The sequence below is a fragment of the Callorhinchus milii genome, unplaced genomic scaffold (genome assembly GCF_018977255.1).
Source record: "Callorhinchus milii isolate IMCB2004 unplaced genomic scaffold, IMCB_Cmil_1.0 Scaffold14, whole genome shotgun sequence".
Classification (NCBI taxonomy): domain Eukaryota; kingdom Metazoa; phylum Chordata; class Chondrichthyes; order Chimaeriformes; family Callorhinchidae; genus Callorhinchus; species Callorhinchus milii.
Genome location: NW_024704755.1, coordinates 16983614 through 16997421, shown reverse-complemented (window position 1 = coordinate 16997421; position 13808 = coordinate 16983614). Strand labels below are relative to the sequence as shown.

Below are 13808 nucleotides of genomic sequence, written 5' to 3'. Positions count from 1 at the left end.
ATCCATAGTACCCGAGTGCACACTCTGGGGTCCCCAAACCTGTGCCTAATATTGAATTAAGTAAGCAGGGTACATTCTTCCAGGGAGCAAGGGTGCATTCCATCCTAGCAGGGTAAATCTCCATGTAATATTACTATATATAATCTATATATATAATATATTTAATATGGAACGCTCAGGCTGGTTTGTTACTCTTAAGCACGGTGATGGGTTTCCACGTATATCAAACATCCAGCTGACCCACAAAATACAATGGTTCAAAAAGGATCACGACAGATTGATATGTGCAGTTCTACATTCCATCCTCTGACAATGGTTTCAGTGCACTGAATACATTTTAAAAGCGCATTTCTTTGAATGTTCTTAGTGCATTGTTACAAGACGTCAGCTATAACCAGTAGAACAGCACTAGAATACTCGAATGAACACTTCAGATCGAACCCGCAGGATCAGCACCGCAAAATTGCAATAGGAAACCAAAAATATCAGGGCCTGTGATTGCAAACAAGCCTGCAAATAATCAGCGTGCCCTTGAATGGAAGACATATAAAACTGAAATGATCAAGTTCCATCCAGAGCTACAGAGGGAAAAACAGACACCTTAATAGTTTCCAGCAGATAATTTTTGAATGACAAAACTACACACCTCACATTGTTGATTGTGTGCAGGTTGTAAGAAATGCGTGTGTGCACTCGCAGGGAGAGGGAAGGGGCAGATTGTGCACCACACCACATTCAGTACAAATATTCATCTGCTAAAAATATATTTTTAAGTGAATACTTTTGTGTACCTACCTGTGACTTTTCTCAGGGGATCATATCATAACCCTCTCTCAGCACAACTAAACCCCGCGGTGCTTTCCATTTAAAGCTCACTGAATATTTATCATGGCCACCCATGGGCCACACAACCAATCTTTCACTATGACAATGTTATGTGTTACATGAAATATCCCATTGCCAGGCCGTGTCCGCAGTTCTAGAAATATGTGAAGCAGCACCCTGCTGAGGGTTGATTTTGGTCACTTCTTAAAACTGATAAGAATCCCTGCATTTGGTATAGGGTCTTATCACGTTATCACAGGACTCCACGTTATGTGGAGTCCTGTAGCTCAGTGGTTAGAGCACTCGCTTTGCAAGTGAGAGACCTGAGTTCAATTCCAGGCAGAGGGCGAAACCTTGGGCAAGTTTCCTTACTCCACACAGAGCCTAATAATAATCCCTCCAAAACAAAGCAATAATAAATTGGTCATTTTCAATCTACGACTGTTTGTGGGACATTGCTGTGCGCAATTGGCTGCCGCGTTCGCCCACAAATATACAGTCAATTCACTTTACAGTCTATACTGTGAAGCGCTTTGGGACGTCCTCCCGACGTGAAAAGCGCTATATCAAATGCAAGGATTATTATTATTATTATTATCGAAACATCGCACAGGATTCTACTGTAAAGCGTAGTGACTGTATGTTTGCAGGCAAACTTGGCAGTAAAATTCCCCACAACAATGTCCATGAACCCTTCTAGAGCTGCTTAGAGGCCTCATTGACTGCTGATCACAACCCTCTCCCCACCCTCCCTCCCACACCTCCACGCCTGTGTATGAAAAATCCGATTAGTGAAACAAGTCCATCTCTGCCAGTCAGACTCTGTCTACCTTAAGTAGATTGCCTTTACGGTATAGATCGTTACCAGCCAGCTCAAAACAATGCTTCAATTACACACAGACCTTCCAGACAGCTAGTTGGGTCAAAGTCTTGGAATAATAAAGAAATTATCTTGAAAGAGTCTGCGCCTTCAAAAGGTCAACATCTTAATACAAACTTATAATCCATGCAACAAGTTAATCTTGCCAAATCGCTTTATTGTTGTGTCCTCTGGTATTGTGTATGCTTGATATGCAAATTAATAACACAGTTTGCTTATTCCACTACATGTCCCACCTCTTCAGGTCGAGAAACTCCCTTCTCTTTTCGATTTTAACCATCCACCTAAACAGGTAGACAGAACCTCGGTTCACAAACCTCATCTAAATGATGCCAACTCCAACAATGCAGCACTCCTCCAGCACTGCACTGGAACTTGATATATTCTGGCATCATTTTATTCCAGAATAACAAAATATAAACATCTCCAGCCCTTAGTTAAACAGAGGAGAAATGAGCAACAAAGGCAAATTTGAAGAATGGCAACGACAATATGTCCATATTACTAAACAACAAAGACAAGTGACCTGTTATAACTGGAAAAAGTGAAAGGGGACCCAACCAAAGTGTTCAGGTTTATTTTTAAAAAATTAAGGACCAAATATATATGTTGGTAGGCATAGGAACATGTATTTAAGCACTCTGAGACGCTACCCTCCATGGAGCGCGTTACATAAGTGCAAGCTGTTGTTGTTATATGTGTAATATGTGTAGCCAGTCCCAAAGTTAAATAATAATAATCCTTGCATTTGATATAGCGCTTTTCACGTCGGGAGGACGTCCCAAAGCGCTTCACAGAACACACTGTAAAGCGAATTGATTTTTTATTTGTGGGCAAACGCGGCAGCCAATTGCGCACAGCAATGTCCCACAAACAGTCGTAGATTGAAAATGACCAATTTATTATTGTTTTGGGTTTTTTAGAGGGATTATTATTAGGTGTGTGGAGTAAGGAAACTTGCCCAAGGTTTCGCCCTATGCCTGGGATTAAACTCAGGTCTCTCGCTGGCAAAGCGAGTGCTCTAACCACTGAGCTACAGGTCTCCACAATAAAATTATCCTAAACTGTTCTACTTCTGATGCGTTCTTTTTCAAATCGCTATTTCAAATATTTGTCCCTACTAATGGCAAGTTGCACTTACTGTGATATGGTAACTAGAACTGTAGGCAGTACTCCAGATGGGGTCAGAACATTTCTATATATAAGTTCAGTATCACTTTGAATTTCACAACTTTTAAAAATATTTTAAGAATTTTATTCACCTGTAATTTTATATTTTCATTTTAGTTTATGGATGATAAATATGCAGCTGGCACATTCATATTTCCCACTACTGGTTAGGGATCACAGCCATGCTCTGTAAAGGGAAGCCAAAAGCAGAGAATGGAATCAGCTGCACGAAGAGAGAGAGAAGGAAAAAATAAAATAATGATCTTAAAACGCTCCTATGCATCTTCTGGTTGCTTCAACTCAGAAAAACAAACTGTGTTCTTCATACTCTAATACTTGCATTTGATACAGCGCCTTATCACATCTTTGAGATGTCTCAAAGTGCTTCACAGAATATACTGTAAAGTGAATTAACTGTATATTTTGTGGCTGAAATACAGCAACCAATTGCGCACATTGTCTCACAAACAGTCGTGGAGTGAGCAACCGAATCATTTTTCTTTTGCTTAACATTTATTTGCGAATGGTTAATCTGCTGAGCAAGAGTGAAACCTCCTTACTTCCTTCCTTCTACCAATGCCTAGAATCTCAGCGTAAGATCCGCCTCAAGCAAACTTTTTTTATCTTTACTTTGTATACTCAATTGTTCCTGCCTGTTCGGGTTTTCCTTGCATTGCTGTTTTAGAAATAAAGCCAGCAGTTGCTTCAGTCTATTACTCGTGGCTTGTGTAATATCTATCATTTCAGGCAGGTCTGGAAACGTGTGAGGTACTGTGAATCCAGTAGAGAGGGATGATTCTCTTTTTGTAGAAACAAGAACCAAAGAAGGCAGTAGACAGTACTAGGGAAACAAATGATTGCAAGTTTGGCAAGAACTGCAGTGATTATCTGCCAAACAATATAAATGGAGGCTCAAACAAACACCCAATTTGGGGTTTAGAGAAACAATTTTGATGTGCAAAGTGAGAAGAATAAATCGCTCTGTCAGAAATAAATGCAGTGTTAAGGAGAAACATCTTCATATTTGAGGTTATGAATTTATGAAATAGTCTGCAACCTCGTGCAGAAAATGCAGATTAAGTTGAAGCATTCAAAAAGGAAATTAACCGATTCCTGTTCCAAAAGAGATTGAAGGGATAAAAGGTTCAAGCCTTTATCAACAAAGCACAAAGGAGCTGAAATTGCAGTTAGGAGAGGTCCTAAAGTTGGATGGCTTTACATGTATTATTTTGGTTTCTTGATGTCTGAAGAGACTTGCTCTTCTCCGCACACCCCTCCCTCTTCGTCTGCACAGTTCAAGTGCTGTAAGGTATATTTTCATTGCACATTAAGGTACTGGAGCATAACAAAAACAAGCTATTCATTGTTTTGAAATTGGGTTTGGAAAGTAGTGTGAAACTGAAGAAAATAAATAATAATTGAAAACAATAGACAGGCAAAATACCAGACTGCCATATTCTTCCAGAAGCCTTGTTTGGAGAAAACTTTTTTTTCAAAAAATAGAAAACCACAAAATAACCAAATTCAGGCATAGATTATAGCCATTGACATTTCAGAAATTCTCAGTGTTTGGTTATCAATATTATGCTCACTTTTATCTATTCCACTGGGAAGAAACTACAACTGTTTCATAAATATAGCAACTTTCTGAGTGTCCGGCAGGGGTAGGTTATTGGTTCATCTTAGTTCTCTCTCCACAGAATCCTTCCACACACCCATCTGGTTGGAAGGACCCAGAATCTCTTTAGTTTCCAGCTGACTGTCTGGTTGATTTTGAAACCCTTTCTAGTTTCTGGCTGCAGCTCCTGCGCCTGTGTTGGGTCATTTGTTCCACAAACAAAACAAGAAATTAACCCCAAAACAATCGCGTTGGATTTCGGACAACTTTATACATTGTTTGGAAATCACAGATAACTTTAACAAATCTGAAGTTAAGTCATACATTTAGATCCACAGACATTTATATTACAGAACAACGATAGATCTGCTGCAGTGGGAGATAACTAAACTTGAGATGGGAATAAACAGACTCCGATGAAGTCGGTCCCGCTGCAGAGATGACTTGTTTGATATCATTTAGAAGATGGAAGAGCGCAAACACGGCCATCCCAATGTTTTCACGAGCCATAAGGGCTGTCGACACCTAAATAAATAAACCTTTCCGTGGAACAAAAGCGAAAGATTCGGTCGCCTTTCCTTTGCAACTGCGGAGGATGTGGAATTTGATACGTTGCTACATTCATTTGCGCTCAGTAATTAAACAGAATGCTCATAATGACTCTTTTTTTGCAGCTCAGCCCAAAGGCAGGAAGGTACAGTTATCACTTTCAGGAATAAAGCAGGAAAGTTGGCCAAGTGCAACATGACAGTGAGCGGTGGTAAATCCAGATTTCATACCCAAACCTCTTTACCGTACAACATGTGGGGGGGAGGGGGGGGACCCTTTGATAAAATAATATGCCTGGCGATGATTTAAGAATCCACAACGCATCCGATACAGGCACAACGCATCGTACAGTCGGGTACGATGGCTTGTCCGGCACTGAGGGGGTGTCCGGCACTGAGGGGGGGGTGCCCGGCACTGGGGGGGGGGTGCCCGGCACTGGGGGGGGGTGCCCGGCACTGGGGGGGGGTGCCCGGCACTGGGGGGGGGTGCCCGGCACTGGGGGGGGGTGCCCGGCACTGGGGGGGGGTGCCCGGCACTGGGGGGGGGTGCCCGGCACTGGGGGGGGGTGCCCGGCACTGGGGGGGGGGTGCCCGGCACTGGGGGGGGTGCCCGGCACTGGGGGGGGGGTGCCCGGCACTGGGGGGGGGGTGCCCGGCACTGGGGGGGGGGGTGCCCGGCACTGGGGGGGGGGGGTGCCCGGCACTGGGGGGGGGGGGGGTGCCCGGCACTGGGGGGGGGGGTGCCCGGCACTGGGGGGGGGGGTGCCCGGCACTGGGGGGGGGTGCCCGGCACTGGGGGGGGTGCCCGGCACTGGGGGGGTGGTGCCCGGCACTGGGGGGGTGGTGCCCGGCACTGGGGGGGAGGGGGGTGCCCGGCACTGGGGGGGGAGGGGGGGGGGCAGGAATAGCCAATGTATGACCGAGCGCGGACACGGGCTCAGAGACCACTTACCCTCTCGGTGTGTCTCAGTAACAAAGCCCATAGGTTGGAGAATGATGGCACTGCTGCTCCTCCAACACTGTCTGTCTCTCTCGCTCTCTGACGGCTTGTTTTAGTGATGATGTAAATGGGGTTCCATGTGGAGGGTTATGTATCTGTGTGTCCCCTCTCTGATGTGACTGCTGCAGCAGACAAGCTCTCGAGCAATCCCAGTCTCCACTCCCACCCACCCCTGTCATCAGCCGCTACTGCACAGTGGCTGAGTGAGCCCCCAGCCGGCCGGGGCTGCTGGGAGATGTAGTGTCAGCCCGGCGCCCCCCACCCCAGCGCCACCGTTGGCAACGAAAGGCCAGTTCCTGGGAACTACAACTCCCGCCACGCTTTGCGCCGCACCCCTGCTCCAGACTGACGAGCTGCCTACCCCCCACAGCCCCCCTCCCCAACCCCCGCCGGGTTATTGGGCTGGTTCACGCCCAATTGGGCGGTTTCCCCAACCCCACTTGTATTGTGCGTGTGCCAGACGGTTTCAGACGGGCACGTGCTGCCTCACTCAAACAACATAATTCACACGAAATTATAATGATTTAAACCTGAAAAAAGCTTTGGTCTTTGAAGCCCTTTTTTTCTTTTAAGTTTCCAAAACACAAATCTAAATCGGCCAGAGCCGACGTGATGTCGGGCTACTTTTGGTGCGCTTGTGCTACTTTCCGGTCGATGCCGGGTCGGCCCTTTGCAAGATTTGGCGCTACATTTTCGAAAGTTTGGGCTACTTTCGGGCTATGCCAGATTTTGGGCTACATTTGTTGGGTTTGAGCTACTTTTTGGTCGACGCCGGGGGGGTTTGGGCTACTTTTTGAGGCTGTGTAAGGGGAATGTGGGGCTATTTTGGGCTATGTTGCTTGCCGGCCGCCCTAACGGTCACAGCACGCGCTCCTCGCTCGCTCGCTCGCTCTGGCGCCATCGGCACGAAGCGGCAAAACCTTACCTGCCGGCCGGGGAAAAGGCTTTGGCAATTCACCGAGGTCTCACCTATTAATGAATTACCCTCTCTGTTTGGCATTATTATTATTAATATTTTTTGGATTACTTAAGAGCCCGGGATCGCGTCGTCTAGGCGTCTCATGACGCCTCACGGGATTTTCGGTAAAAATGGGTGTAGACTGTGTGGGCTTTCTCCGCAAACGCTCGCTCGCCACATAAATACTCTGAACATTCCCGGGCCGTGCAGCCGGTCAGGGCCTGGGGTCAGGCGGCCCCGCCACCGGCCATCACGTTACCCGCTCCGGCGGCGGCGGTGAAGGCTACTGCGCACGCGCGCTTTCTCCATGGGGGTGGAAGGGGAACTACGTGTCCCAGGGTGCCGCGGGGCGCTGGCGGGGAGGGTGAGAGGTCAGTGCTGTGTGCGCGCGGGGACTGAGGCTGAGAGCCGTCTGTGATCTTGTAACGCTGGGAGTGACGGCGTGGTCACGCGAGTGGCTCTGCGCTGCGGACAGGACGAAGGCCAAAGAAACCCTTCAAAAGCACAAACATAAGCGACACAGAAAGAAGCCTTTTATTTGGGCCATTGCGCAGCTCTGATACAGCCGTCTGGTCACCCAACCACTGATCTGTGTATTAGGTAAGGCTTCCTCACACAACCCACAGCGGCCGCTCATACCCCCTCTCCCATGTGCTCTTGGTGACTGCATTAAAGTTGTACTTATTTATTCCCCCCCTCCCCCCCCTCTCCCTCCCTCCCCCCATAGCATCAAACAGTTGCAGCTCTGAGTAACAGCAGCACTATCCATACATTCAACAATCCGCGAAGGCCCATCAGGACAATGTGGACATGTTATTGTTGATTGCTGTGCCTGAGTTAGAGAGAAGGTAGACCTCCAATCCTGTCATAATAATAATAATAATAATCCTCGCATTTGATATAGCGCTTTTCACGTCGGGAGGACGTCCCAAAGCGCTTCACAGAACACACTGTAAAGTGAATTGACTGTATATTTGTGGGCGAACAAATGCCGGGGATCTGCAATGCTTACGTGGAAGTTGTGTAAAATCCTTCCAAGGGATTTTAATCAAACCACTGTTTTCATGAAAAGTTGCAGGAAAGTTTGCCCTTTTCCGGAGTACCAGAAGCATTGTCATAATATACAACTGATAATAATATTAATCCTTGCATTTGATATATTATCACGTCTTTTGAGACGTCTCGAGGCGCTTCTCGGAATATATTTCTGTTATTTTTTATAAAATAAATTTTGTAGAATTTTTCATAAGTTTTTTTATATGTGTGTAATCCACTTCCGCCCTGGGGGAACCCATATTTCATACAAGAGACTGAATGTGAGAATAATAGAAACAGGATAGTAAAATGTGAAAGTAGCAAATGTGAACTGCACGTAGGACTGGAAGTAAATGTGGAGGGACAAAAATCCTTTTGTTGGGCACAGGGAAGGTGGTAGTTGGTGATAATCTGCAGTGGTGTACATCGGAGGTCATGTTTTCAGGCACTACACCTAGAAACTCTGGAACACTCTCCCTCAATCCCTCTGCCTTGCCCCCTCCCCTTTTTCAAGTCCCGCCTGAAAACCTTCCTCTTCGAACCGTGTCTACGGCCACCTCTTCCTCCACCAGCCCCTCCCCGGCTCAGAGTCAGGCTGCGCCACTGTTATGCACTCTGAGACGCTACCCTGCATGGAGGGTGCTTTATGAGTGCAAGTTGTTGTTGGAAGCAGTCTGAACTCTGTGTGACACCATAGGCGATGAGAAAGGATATGTTCAATAGATTGAAAATAATGTTCGATAAAAAAGATTATTTTCCATCAGTTTTCATTCTTGCAGAATCCCGACCCTCGGGTCATCATATTACGGTGTACAGCTGTTTTTTTAAATGTGTTAAGGTCTTGGACTCAGCCACCATTCCTGGTAATGGCTTCCCAGCTGTTAATTCTTCCTTATAGGTATCAGAAATGGCCCTTCACATGACTGGATCTGTGGCCTTTTGCCCTGTTTGGTCTAGAACGGAGAAAGACATCTCAATGCAGTTCACAGGAATTACTGAGTGACTGTGTATTTGGAGGCAAATGCAACAGCACAATAACACACAGCAATGTCCCACAAACAGCCATGAAACAAATGGCCAATTTTTATTTAGGGATTGTTAGCCAGAACCAATTAAACTGCAGTTTATTGCTTACTCCCAAGAGTTGAAAGTGTAATAATAATCCCTGTATTTGGTACAGCTCCTTATTACATTGTTGAGATGGCTCAAAGCACTTCACAGGATATTCGGTTAATAATAATAATAATCCTTGCACCTCTCCCTGTCCACTGGTACCATTCCCACCCCTTTAAAAATGGCCATCACCACTCTAACCTTAAAAAAAACCTCCCTGGACCAGTCCTTGACTGGTTCAGATCATACCTCTCACACCGCCTCCACTTCATCTCCACAAACTGTTTATCTGCTCAGCCGGCTCTGGCTGTTCCACATCCCCCGACCCACCATTGGTGGGAGAGCCTCAGCCACTCTGCCCCGAACCTCTGGAATTCCATCCCCCAGTCACTCCGCCTCGCCCCCTCCTTAGCCTCCTTCAAGTCCTGCCTCAAGACCCTCCTCTTTGACCATGCCATCGACCACGCCCCTTCCCCTCCCCTCCCTTCTCCCCCCGACCCCAGCTCGGGTCTGAAATGCTGTCACTTTCCAGCGCCTTGGGACGTCCTCTCGACGTGAAAGGTGCTATACAAATGTAATCTTCTTGTTGTTATTTTCTAGCCCCTGCACCATCTTGTGCGTCGTTCCTCAGGGCTTTGTTCTTGGTCCCTTCCTTTTCAACATCTATATGCTCCCTCTTGGTGACATCATTCACAGACATGGGGTCAACTTCCACATGTATGCGGATGGCACTCAACTCTATCTCTCTGCCTCCCCCCTTGACTCCAGAACCCACTGCTGTCCTGACAGAATGCCTATCAGACATCAAGTTCTGGATGAGAGATAACTTTCTTCAATTGAACGTTAACAAGACTGAGGCTCCTGATTGGCTCCCGTCAGCGCCTCCTCACCTCAGGCGCTGACAGCATCACCATCCATGGGGCTCACTCCCCCTCACTGAGCCAGTCCGCAACCTTGGGGTCTTGTTTGAGCCTCAACTATCCTTTCTACCCCACATTCGCGCCATGACCCGCTCTGCCTTCCCCACCTCCGCAACATCTCCCGGCTCCACCACTGTCTCACACCGCAGGCCACCGACACCCTCATACACACCTTCATAACATCGAGGTTTGACTATGCACTCACTGCTTGTCGGCCTCCCCAACTCCTCCCTCCATAGTGTAGATGATCCAGAACTCTGCAGCCCGTGTCCTCTCCCATACCAAACTCTGTGACCCTATCAGCCCCATCCTCGCCCAACTCCACTGGCTTCCCATCACACAGAGGACACAGTTCAGGATACTGGTCCTCGCCTTCAAAGCCCTCCATGGTCTTGCTCCCCCTACCTCTGCCACCTCCTAATCCCCTACCATCCTGCCCGCGGTCTCCGCTCAGCGGGCTCCAGCCTGCTTCACGTCCCCTGCCTCGCTCTCCCCACTATTGGCAGACATGCTTCTGGCACTCTGCCCCCACCCTCTGGAACTGCATCCCATGGTCCCTCCACCTCGCCCCCTCCCTTACCTCCTTCAAGACCCATCTCAAGACCTTCCTCTTCGACCATGCCTTTGATCAACCTCCTTCTCCTCCCCCCCCCCCCCGCCCTCCACCCTTCCCAATCCCAACTCCCAGCTTAGGTCCGAAACACTGACTATCCAGCATCTTGGGCATCCTCCTGACGTGAAATGCGCTTTACACATATAATTTTGTTGTTGTTTTTGATATAGCGCCTTATCATGTCTTCGAGATGTCTCAAAGCGCTTTCTGGAATATACTCTAAAATGACTTGACTGTATTTTGTGGGAGAGTGACCAAATTATTATTTTTTTGAAGGGATTATTATCCCGGAAAAGAGATCCGCCAATCGACTAACAATCGGGTCCTTACTTACTGCCAGGTAAGCAAAGGTGTGTGGAATAAGGAACCGTGCCTAACATTTTGCCTTGCCCAGGAATCGAACCCAAGTCCTTTCACTTGCGAGTGAGTACTCTAACCACTAAGCTACAGGACTCCACAATCCTGTGAATCCTTTTGATCCAAAGGCGAGAGATAGTACTGCCAACTGAGCCAAGCTGCTTTTACCTCACTAATATGAGTAAATCTCTGACGTTCATCCAGGAAAGCAGGACGTTGGTTTAACATCTCATCCGGATTCAACATTTTAACCTCCACAAATCTTTAGTTTCCTGCTCTATTTCCCCAAGGTTTGTTTTATCTCTTTGAGACAAACTAATATTTCACGCCTCTCACTGCTGTCTCTGGAGCTTGTGATTCTTCCCTCAACCTACTATTTGCAGCATTCCAAACCTAGTCCATCGTTTGAGTGTCCGTGTGTATGTGCGCGCAATTTCATCGAACTCATGATTTCAGTCTATCATGAGTTCTCATGAAACCTGAGATGTTAACCTCTCTCTCTCCTCGGTTTGCTGCTGATTGACATGCTGTGGATGTGCAGTTTTTCTGTTGTCAGATTTCCAGCACCTGCACTTTTTACTCTTTCCTTATCAGCACGATTGTATTTTTGAATTGATTTTCCTGCTGACCTTTTTCCACACATGGATTAGATCTAACGGTTGGCAAGCTGCATATCTTGTTGTTCATACTGTAGCTATCTAAACCAATTCAATTGCCCCCAGCAGCAGAAAAAGAGGGGCATGGAAGGAGGAAATAACACCAAAGCAGTTAAGTAGAGTCCAGTAGCTCAGTGGTTAGAGCACTTGCTTCGCAAGCGAAAAGGACCTGGGTTTGATTCCAGAGCAGGGTGAAACCTTAGGCAAGTCTCCTTACTCCACACACCTCTGTTTACCTAGTAGTAAGTAGGAACCTGGTTGTTATTCAATTGGCAGATCGCTTTTCCAGGCGTAATAATTGCTCCAAAAAAAAATGAAAAAGTATATCTATAATTTGGTCACTCAATCCACGACCGTTTGTGAGACGCTGCTGTGCGTAATTGGCTGTCGCGTTTCGGCCACAAAATATAGTCAATTCACTCGAAAGTATATTCTGTGAAGTGCTTTGAAACGTCTCGAAGACATGATAAGTGCTGTATCAAATGCAAGGATTATTATTATTAATGTTACCTGTGCAAGTGAACTTTTTATGAGGTGATCAGAGAGAGGTCAGCATTGGTGACAGATATGGAAGAGTTTAAAGCTCAAGTAGCCAAAACTGGAGAGGAAGCATGGTGTTGAGGCAGCATTGGTGATGGAGAAGGGTGAGGACTCCTTCACTGCCATCTTATTAGCTTCATAAATAACATGGTGAAGTGTAATGAATGGTGTTGTTTACGTAGGTGATGAAATGCCCACTCATTCTAGGCAGTCATATTTACAGGTGATCAGATAAATCGTTCCAAGACTCTTGAGGGTCCTAACTGAATAGTGGGAGTCCTGTCTGACTATATTTTGTCTCTAACCCTAATAACCTTCCTCCTGCACGCTATCCCTGGGATAGTGAGACCAATTCACAGTTAAAATTGATCTTTCACCTTGTTACTGTTTATGGGACAATGCTGTGCACAAATTGGCTACCACGTTTTGCCTACAAAATACATAATCCAATACAAATTCCTGTAAAGTGTTTTGCCATGTCTTGATGATGTGATATGGCTCTATATCAAATGAAAGGATTATTATATATGCAGTCAAACCTGTGTTCAACAGCCTCATAGGGGACGGGGCTAAAGTTGCCTTTATATAAGGGTTTCTTGGTGTGTGGTTGTTAACGGGGTGGTTCCTGAATGGAGGTGGTTGCTTGAACAGGTTTCATTGTAATTCCAACATCCCTGCCCTGTTAATTACAGAGAGGAAGATTGGATAAGATGTCTTGCTGTGTAGTTGCTCACTTCTATAGCATGTTATGAGCCATAAGAGAGCCCGAACATTTTTATTTATTTGTGGCTTATTTGCTTTGTTGTTCGGGAGCAGTTGGGTGTTGATGCTGTGCTTCTGAAGATGAGCAAGGTCGCTCCGGGGATACTTGAAGGAATGGCAACTAACACCAGTGGGGAGAGTGCCGAGAAACTTGCCGCAAAGCACCAAAACAATGGCAGCCAGTCCAAAGGAGTAGAGTGGACAGTCATTGTCCTCACCTGCCAATACAAGGATAGTGTGTACACCTTCCAAAGAGGTACGTGGGCTGGTGTCTGCAGAGCTTATCATGTAGAGATTACCATGGAGGAGGTTCACATGATAAGTGCCAGTGCCTTGGGATGTCCTCCTGATGCGAAAGGCACTATACAAGTGTAATCTTGTATTGTATTGCATCACCATATTGCCATTTCATTGTATCGCCAACTTGTTTCTTAAAAGTCTCCTGTCCTAACCTTAATACTCCTTTCTGGTTACCGTTCCAACTGTTTATTAAAAGCTCTGCCTGCTGTTGGGAGTTTCAGACTTGAACTCACAATCGTATGTCAGCCTGGCGCAGTGGCAGGATTATTCTTACCTCTGAGTCAGAGGGTTGTGGGTTCAAGTCCAATGTCGGGACTTCAAATCACAAAGTCTAAGCTGACAATCCAATGCACCGCTGGGGTGGTGTTGCATTGTTGGAGATGCTGTCCTTTGGATGAGATATTAAAAAACTGAGATCCCATCTGCCTGTTGGGTGGATGTTAAAGATCCCGCAGCGCTGTTCAATAAAAAGAAGGCGTTACTCTCTCCCGGTGTCCTGGCCAACAAATGAAA

General features: G+C 46.5%; 2 protein-coding genes across 5 annotated transcripts in view; one reads left to right on the top strand and one right to left on the bottom strand.

The window, feature by feature from the left end:
- The window catches only part of st3gal2 (ST3 beta-galactoside alpha-2,3-sialyltransferase 2), a 116217-nt gene extending 108991 nt beyond the window's left edge, over nt 1-7226 (bottom strand). For 2 of the 3 annotated variants that reach the window (XM_007905828.2, XM_007905829.2), the window contains exon 1: nt 5994-6403. The gene's annotated coding sequence lies outside the window, so the exon portion shown is untranslated. Of the gene's footprint in view, nt 1-5993; nt 6404-6966 lie in introns of those variants that run through there. The other variant, XM_042340547.1, reaches the window with a different exon arrangement.
- Nucleotides 7227-7362: 136 nt separating this feature from the next.
- The window catches only part of fcsk (fucose kinase), a 99504-nt gene continuing 93058 nt past the window's right edge, over nt 7363-13808 (top strand). For both annotated transcript variants that reach the window (XR_488790.2, XM_007905831.2), the window contains exons 1-2: nt 7363-7599; nt 13050-13251. Coding sequence is in view for 1 of the 2 variants with exons in the window: in XM_007905831.2 (XP_007904022.1) it covers nt 13077-13251 (175 nt within the window). In the remaining variant the exon portion in view is untranslated. The remainder of the gene's footprint in view (nt 7600-13049; nt 13252-13808) is intronic.